We start from the raw sequence: 9,266 nt of genomic DNA on the forward strand, positions 1-9,266 counted from the left end.
GCAAAGTCTAATGCAGTCTTGAATGGGAGTTGGTTTGTTGATGGAGTGGGTCAGCAAAGAGGAAGTGGATATTGACAAGAATGAATAAGGAAGTAACATCAAAATCAACTACGGGAAAAAATCACTATATACAAAATATAAAAAGAATTGGCCTATATTTTACAACAGTAATTGTACTGCTCAAAATGAAGACACTGAGCAAAAATAATGAAGAAATATGTGGCAAAAAAGTGAAAAAAGAAGCATTTATTTGCAGATACGACTTGGTCTAATATTTTTTTTCTAATGCAGTGACATGAATCTAGATAAAGTGTAGCTTAAGAGTCCAAAATCTTATTGAGGCCACTGTATATTTTACGCCATGACAACATAATCATTGGGAAAAAGCTGTTCATTATTTGAGGTTTTGGGCTCAAATTGTTAGGTTTCTTGTAAACAGATTTTCTATTTTGGCAATCCACCATCATTACATACTCACAAAATCTACCCCAATTCATGAGATTTAACAAATCATAAGCCTTTGAGGGTGAAAGGCCTTTTGCAAACAAGTTTCAACTGAATCTTCCTCAAGCGAACAGCCCCAGTCTCAGTGGGTTATGCAACAGAGCTGAATTGTTTGGCGGCGGCCCAATGTTAGACATGCCTTCATTAAAGCCCCACTGGACCAAGTACACCAGTAAAGAGAGTTGTTTGCATTGCCAGCCACTTTGACCCACACACACCACCTTTGAACACACCAAACCCTCTCCTTTGCACACTACAGTAGCTCTCCATTGTCAGCAAGTCACGCTACACCAACAGGGCCAACCTGTTCACAAACCTGCATTTACACATCACAATGTAGGATTTTTTTCACTATATGAAGCTAAATGTATGATAAAAAGCAGGTGAAAATGGCTCACTGAATGCTTCTTTTGTTCAGTCTTATGTCAGCATTAAACTGCCATGCATTCTCTCTCCTGTCAACAGACTCAACCTAGGGCCCAGTTATATAAATGAGCAATGTTACAGTAAATGTTAAAGAGTTGTAGACTAAATGTTTAATTTCTTCCGTTTTAAGTCGTCAGAGTGAAAGCATGTGACGTATCTAGGACAACATTATCTTAAACATTTACCAATGCTCGTGACCTTGATTCAGTGTCAAGGGACCAAAGTCCCCATGACAGGTTTTGGAGTAAGATAAGCATTGCGTGAGAAGGAAAGGCCCTGCACTCACACAGAAACAACACAAACACAGTAAATGAAACATTCTTGTGGGGTTTCAAACGTTTTTATTAAACAAATCAACATTTGGCAATGCTATCCCAGTTATTCATTCTGACATTATGAGTGATGTTTCATGACTATAAAATATGTGTAAATATACATGGATTTACCCTGAATGAACATCCTCCCACAAAAAAAATACATACTAAAGAGTATAGCGAGTTAGAACCTGTCCTGTTATGAACATCCAGAATCAATGCTTTTAATAACGACAGAATAAAACGTTCACAGTTCATTAAAGTGCTGTCAAGTGATTGATATCAGACAAAAAATATCTGAGATATGAGTGAAGGTTCAGCAAATATGTACACTGAATGAACCACACTAAAACAACAAATCTAATGTGTGCTGCCAGCCAATCTTAGCATTTCCAAATTTTCTCAAAATTTAGGGCCAGATTTACTGAACAGGGCAAACTAGCGCAATTCAAAACAGCGCCGATGGGTGCGGAAATTTCTGCTGGTGATTTACTGACAACGCGCAAATTATGCAACATCTCATTTACATATTGACCAACTAAATATACCAAGCGCAGTGCAAATAAGCGTAGTTGCAAATAAGCAGAGCCGATGCTCATCAGGTGCTGGTTAAATAATAGCGCAAATACCAATTTTAATACTCTCCTCCCATAAATTTTGCATCTGATAGGGAAACTCCTAATTTAGTAGGCCTAAGTCCTGACAGTAGGCCTACTATTTTAATGCCAAAAGACGGTTTGCACTGGCGCAAGCTGTTAGTAAATCTGGCACTAAATTCTTAAAATTAGTTCTTAAATCTAAATTCGTATTACCATAAGATGCCCAGACTTTTTACTTAGTTTTGTAATTCACATTATTTTCAATGATGATTCATTAGATTATCAGTACTTCTGACATTTACCTTTGTACGACAAAATTCAGTAATCTCAACAGGAATCTGCATGATTGGGAATTTCACTTGTTTGACGTGTTCCCCATGTGGATTGCACAATGGATTTGATTTTGTTATACTTTTGACACGCAAATTCTCTGCGTGGACCAATATAAAGCTGCTTGGATTGGAAAGTGCTGTTTCATTCACCGTTACGCTATTGACAATGAACTTTGACAATGAAATTTCGCCTAGAGGTGTGTTCATAGTAGCAAAATTTCGCAGGCAAAAAGTCTTTCGTTGTCTGTTGTCATTAGTCTAGAGATGTATGAAGCACAGCTTACACCTTAGTCATGTTCAAACCAAGCAGATTTCCGTTTTGGCACAGCAGCAAATCCACTTGACCAACCTGAACCCGCTGCGAAATCTGCGTGGAAAAATCTTTCAAATTGAATTTCTATTGAAATTACTGGATTTTGCAAGCTAAAATTTGCCGGAAAATGGTAATTGTGACCAGAATTTAAGTTTCGCTAATGCGACCATGCCTCAAAACCATGTTACGTACAATTTCAATTAAAAATATTTTTTAAATCGTAATGCAATTACAATCAGCATAAAGGCAGCACAATATGATGTCTAAATAATTTACTCATTTCAAATATAATTCTTTCCCCACATTTCAGTAATGAGAATTAGACTTTAAGAATTAGAGGAATTGTGCCTAATTATGATCAAAATTCTGTTGCACCACAAATAAATAAATACAAATGATTAAATATAATTTATACAAATACATGTAAAATAATGTATATAAATTAGTGCGGTCAAACGATTAATCGCATCCAAAATAAAGGTTTTTGTTTACATAATATATATGTGTGTACTGTGTATATTTATTATGTATATATAAATACACACACATGCATGTATATATTTAAGAAAAATATATTATGTTTATATATTAAATATATTTATATATAATATAAATTATATAAATATATACATGTTAATATTTTCAAAATATATATTGCATGTGTGTGTATTTATATATGCATAATAAATATACACAGTACACACACATATATTATGTAAACAAAAACCTTTATTTTGGATGCGATTAATCGCGATTAATCGTTTGACAGCACTAATATATATATATACATTAATAATTTGTTTTGAACGGTGAAATAAGACCTGGAAATGTCGGCTTTAGTGAGATTATGCCACACACAATGTGCAATAATTGAGTTGAATGCAGTTTCTGAATCTCTGCAGGAGGATATCTTGACCAAATCCACATATATTTTGCACACATTAATCTTACCCATCCAGAACCAGCGCTGAAAACGTGTCATAAAAGACTTTCAGCCACTTACTGTCGATCAGGCGCTGCTTTTCCCATCTGTAAATTAAGCAGAAGAGTTACTCTTACCTGCTCCTATGACTCTTTCTTCCTCTTCTTCGGTCTGTCTCAAACCCTCATACTCGTGGGCTTTCCGCTAGCCTTCCTTCCTTCGGGTACAGCTAGTCTCACAGAAACAGATGCTAGTTTTCTGGAGACACACTGGCTGCCTGGTCCAGTCGAGGCTGGGATCGACCTGCCAGTCTGAGAGCCCATAACTGTTCGTCTGTCTGGGCCTGGAGGCCTTTCTACTCTCATACACAACAACACGCGCTCAGGACAGCGACACTCGCCCCTTCAGACTCAATGACGCACTGAACTTCGTTAGGCAAGTTACTACACAACTTTATTTCAGCCGGTTTCTTTTTTCATTTGTCAAAAATATTTCAACAATCTAGACTTCTCTCTTTACAGGTTTAACATGTCACATGCCCTCAGATCTGACTAAATCTACTCCGTTTACCATTCAGAGCTTCATGAACAACACATGTACTGCATACTCACAATATATAAAGATACACGTGACATCACTGTCGTCAAATCAAAAAATAAACAAGTCCTGTTTTCTCCAAATAATATACTTAAGGCCACAACATATTGTATACTCACATCAAATAATATTTAGGACTATTCTGACTACAGTGTTTGGCAGCACTCTCAAAAATGCTCACAAGGGATTGAGCATAGGTGAAAAGCACAGAAAAGTCAAGCGGTGAAGGAATGTACATCCACTAGCGCACACACACACACACACACACACACACACACACACGAGTTGTGGAGCGTCTGACTACACTAACGTTAGTAAGACCTATAACTGGCAGATCTTGGCCCCTCGCACACTTTCTCAGTAATCTTTCCTTTCCTTCCCACTCTTCTCATCTAACTCTGGATCTGAGGCCTGTTGAACAGACACATCACAAGTCATCCCGTGTTAGACGTCTGTGGAGTCTCTTGAGGCGGCGCTGAACTTACCACAGACAAACCGATCTGTTAATATCTCCTGGACCCATAGCCCCCGCCCCCAGAGCCGTATCCACCTAAATATAACAATCAGAACACATGATCAGGCTCACACGCAGTGGGTTCACTTCTGATGTGGCATGCAGTGTACTGGATTTTCTGTACCTCCGTAAGGTCCTGAGTTTCTACTTCCAAAGTTATTTCCCTTCATGGGGCCGCAGTTGGACTGTTGTCCTGCGTAATTCCCAAAATCGTTGTAATTTCCTCGTCCTCCGCCGCCGCCTCCACCACCAAAGTTACCTGTGATGCAGGTACAAATTTGGGTTAAAGGGTTAGTTCCGCCTAAAATGAAAATTAGCCCATGTTTTACTCACCCTCAAAGCATCCTAGGTGTATATGACTTTCTTCTTTCAGACAAATCCATTCGGAGTTATATTAAAAATTGTCCTGGCTATTCCAAGCTTCATAATGGCATGGGCGGGTGTTTTTTGTTCATCAGTCCAAAAGAAGTCAGGAACTGTTTATTATGGATGGATGCGCTTTATTTGACTACTTTTGGACTTGAAAAAAACACCCGCCCAAGGCGCCCATGCCATTATGAAGCTTGGAAGAGCAAGGACTCCGATTGGATTCGTCTGAAAGAAGAAAGTCATATACACCTAGGATACTTTGAGGTTGAGTAAAACATGGGCTAATTTTCATTTTTGGGTGAACTAACCCTTTAATAGCAGAACATTTTTTGTTTAATGTTATATTATATAAACATTCTATTTTTAAAGAAATCAAAATGGATCAAAAGTGACCCTAAAGGCTTTTACATTGTTAAGATTTCTATTTCAAATAAATGCTGTTCTTTTGAGCATTCTATTCATCAAAAAAAAAAAAAAAAAAAGTCCTGAAAATAAATGCATCACGGACTCCACAAAAATATTAAAGCAGCTGAACGGTTTTAAAAATCGATAATAATAAGAAATTGGCGAATCAACAAATCATCATATGTGACCCTGGAGCATAAAAGCAGTCTTAAGTCGCTGGGGTATATTTGTAGTAATAGCCAAATATACATTGTATGGGTCAAAATGATCAATTTTTCTTTTATGCCAAAAATCATTAGGATATTAAGTAAAGATCATGTTCCATGAAGATATTTTGTAAATTTCCTACTGTAAATATATTAAAACTTAATTTTTGATTAGTAATATGCATTGCTAAGAACTTCATTTGGACAACTTTAAAGGCGATTTTCTCAATATTTTGATTTTTTTGCACCCTCAGATTCCAGATTTTCAAATAGTTGTATCTCAGGCAAATATTATCCTGTCATAACAAACCATCAATGGAAAGCTTATTTATTCAGCTTTCAGATGATGTATAAATCTCAATTTCGACTGGTTATGAACTTATGACTGGTTTTGTGGTCCAGGGTCACAAATTAGAATGATTTCTGAAGGATCATGAAGACTGGAGTAATGATGCTGGAAATTCAGCTTTGCATCACAGAAATAAATTACATTTTAAAATATATTCAATTAGAATACAGTATTTTAACTTATAATAATATTTCACAATTTTTACTGTATTTCACCCTTGGTGAGCAAAAGAGAGTTCTTTCAAAAACGTTAAAAAAATGTTCTCCAAACACCAAAACTCTTTTTTTTTTCCAATTTAATCAACACAAAATAAAGATTCAATTTAATGATTCACTGGCCCATGTTGCTACAAATAAAGTTTGCTTTCATCATCTTTAACAAACACTTGCTCCGCCTCTGAAACGATTTCCTTTTTGGATGACATCACTGAGACCTCTTCTTTTAAACCCCGCCCCTCCAACCCCATCTCAAATATTTGTCTTCACTTAAATGAAACTGTACCTCCAAAATTTCCTCCATCATTGTAGTTGTCATATCCTCGAAAGCCTCCTCCGCCTTGGTTACCGTATCCAGGACCTCCACCGCATCCTCCAGGACCCCCACCATAATTACCACCTACCACCAGAGACACATCCTAAACCTGTACTTCAGCGCTAATCATTTCAGTCTGAGCTTCATGAAATGATCGACTTCATAACAGGAAAAAAACATTTTTTTTTAGCTTTGAAAATGTCCTTATGCTTATCCATACAGTGATTCTCAATTTCAATCAGTGACTACAAACAAAGCAGCCATTTCAAAAATATACTGTTGTGGCAAAGAAGCCCTTCTGGCACAAATTAACAGCAAGTTTTACAAGGGAGTGTGGATTTATTCATTGCTCATGTTAGTATAATGATATTGTCCACACCAAATCCATTGTATCCATCTCCTCCACAGCCACCCCGGCCTCCTCCATACCCTCCTGTGAAAGATACAGCATTCACTGTGTTTTATTCACACCTGAGGTGCTGCTGTACAAACTGTAGATGTAATCGACACACACAGGATCAGATGTACAGGATCGCATGTCATCTCACCTCGGCCAAAGTTTCCTCCTCCTCTGCCCATGAAATTGCCTCCACCGCGATCTGACAACAGAAAACATGTTATATATTATTACCTACGACAACTTGAATATTACAGTAACATAATAAACCTAATTATAAAAATGAGAATCAGAAAGGCAGTTAGATTTGAAACACGTTACTTACATCTCTGATTAGAAACAGCTTGCATCTCCTGCTTCGGTAGTGCTTTTCTGACTTCACAGTTATGCGAGTTGATTGTGTGATATTTTTGCACTGATGAAAAAGGAAAAACAGAAATCTGTTTGCTCAGAAAACCTGTATGAACTAGTATTTCTTGCTGTTCTGTCATACTCGGGGTAGATGACGCATACCATGCCCATGAACTTTTAAATATCAGTACCATGATTTTATCTGAAAATTTATAAGGTAACTTATTTGTTTTAATGTTTCATTGGGGTTTAATTTTAATAATTTTTTGCAATCACTTAAACAGTATTTTGCAAGCATTTTAATATTTGTAATTGAACAAGTTCATAAAAGCTGCATTCATAACAACTACAAAAGAATCATCTCCATCTAGATGAGGACATGTAATTTACCCATAAAACCTGATTCTGCAGTAGCAGCTAAATGGTTTCCATCTAAGCTCACCAACAATTTTATCCACAGCATCGTGATCATCAAAGGTGACGAAGCAGAATCCTCTCTTTTTCCCAGTTGAACGCTCCTCCATTATATCAATAATCTCAATCTTCCCATAGCGCTCAAAGTGCTCTCTGATATGATACTCCTCTGTGTCCTCCTTGATTCCACCCACAAAGATCTTTTTCACTGTCAGATGGGCTCCAGGTTTATTGGAGTCCTGCATAATCAAAAAAAAAATCATTTAATTTCATCTTGATTAAATGCATCTTAATTTTAGAGTAAATTTTGAAAAGGTTTGTAAGGAAGCCATTGAATCAAATATGTTCTTATCTTTTTTTTGACTCACAATTTGGAGTTCATTTCTCAGAATTGTGAGTGAACATTGCACAACATAAACTTTCTCAGAATTGTGAGTTTCTTGTACAGAATTTATATCAGACATTGTTTTTTTTTTTTTTTCACAGAATGGCAAGTTTATATCCTGCAATTCAGATTTTTTGTCTCAGAATATTCAGCATTTTTTCTCTGAATTTTCCAAAAAAAAAAACGTCTGAAAAAAAAAAAAACCCAGCCACAATTCTGAAAAAAGTCAAAATTGCGAGATATAAACTCATAATTGCAAGATCCAAAATTTGCAATGACCTTTTTTAATTTTTAATTCCATTGTAGAAATGAGCTTTCATTGGACTTTTTTTTTTTTTTTAAATCAATTTTATTTGCTTTTTCCCTTTTTAATTTACTTAAGCCATCCTGGAGTGTGATATCTGAAATTAGTACAATTATTTTCTCAGTTAATATATGGATAAAAACTGCACATATAATAATGATAAAATAATTACAAAACGTTTTCGATAAAGCACGTCACAGTCCAGGAAAGTTCAGTCATTAGTATATGCAGTATATGTCAACTATTGTTTTTTTTTTTTTTCACAGAATGGCAAGTTTATATCCTGCAATTCAGATTTTTTGTCTCAGAATATTCAGCATTTTTTCTCTGAATTTTCCAAAAAAAAAAACGTCTGAAAAAAAAAAAAACCCAGCCACAATTCTGAAAAAAGTCAAAATTGCGAGATATAAACTCATAATTGCAAGATCCAAAATTTGCAATGACCTTTTTTAATTTTTAATTCCATTGTAGAAATGAGCTTTCATTGGACTTTTTTTTTTTTTTTAAATCAATTTTATTTGCTTTTTTCCTTTTTAATTTACTTAAGCCATCCTGGAGTGTGATATCTGAAATTAGTACAATTATTTTCTCAGTTAATATATGGATAAAAACTGCACATATAATAATGATAAAATAATTACAAAACGTTTTCGATAAAGCACGTCACAGTCCAGGAAAGTTCAGTCATTAGTATATGCAGTATATGTCAACTACCCATGTGGAGCTTTCTGGTTTAAAGGAACACTCCACTATTTTTGAAAATAGTCTAATTTTCCAACTCCTGTAGAGTTAAACAGTTGAGTTTTACCGTTTTCGAATCCATTCAGCCGATCTCCGGGTCTGGCGGTAGCACTTTTAGCTGTAGCTTAGCATAGATCATTGAATCTGATTAGACCGTTAGCATCTCGCTCAAAAATGACCAAAGAGTTTCTAGAGTTTCAAGAGTTTTCTTAGTACACGATGTAACTACAGAAGAGTCAAGTTTTAAATAGGAAAAATATAGAAACTCTTTGGTCATTTTTGAGCGAGATGCT

At 35.7% G+C, this 9,266-nt stretch overlaps 1 protein-coding gene across 3 annotated transcripts in view; it reads right to left on the reverse strand.

Annotated features, from left to right (window-relative positions):
• Positions 1 to 3,244: 3,244 nt before the first annotated feature.
• Positions 3,245 to 9,266, reverse strand: part of hnrnpa3 (heterogeneous nuclear ribonucleoprotein A3) — a 9,698-nt gene continuing 3,676 nt past the window's right edge. The window contains exons 4-11 of one of the 3 annotated variants that reach the window (XM_016523546.1): positions 7,572 to 7,782; positions 7,104 to 7,193; positions 6,930 to 6,980; positions 6,761 to 6,814; positions 6,352 to 6,465; positions 4,646 to 4,780; positions 4,493 to 4,557; positions 3,245 to 3,517 (exon numbers count right to left, since the gene is read on the reverse strand). In XM_016523546.1, the coding sequence (XP_016379032.1) occupies positions 4,511 to 4,557; positions 4,646 to 4,780; positions 6,352 to 6,465; positions 6,761 to 6,814; positions 6,930 to 6,980; positions 7,104 to 7,193; positions 7,572 to 7,782 (702 nt within the window). In that variant the 3' untranslated portion in view covers positions 3,245 to 3,517; positions 4,493 to 4,510. Of the gene's footprint in view, positions 4,558 to 4,645; positions 4,781 to 6,351; positions 6,466 to 6,760; positions 6,815 to 6,929; positions 6,981 to 7,103; positions 7,194 to 7,571; positions 7,783 to 9,266 lie in introns of all 3 variants that reach the window. The other 2 variants (XM_016523545.1, XM_016523542.1) reach the window with 2 other exon arrangements.

The sequence above is a fragment of the Sinocyclocheilus rhinocerous genome, unplaced genomic scaffold (assembly GCF_001515625.1).
Source record: "Sinocyclocheilus rhinocerous isolate Xijiao unplaced genomic scaffold, SAMN03320098_v1.1 scaffold1171, whole genome shotgun sequence".
Lineage (NCBI taxonomy): Eukaryota > Metazoa > Chordata > Actinopteri > Cypriniformes > Cyprinidae > Sinocyclocheilus > Sinocyclocheilus rhinocerous.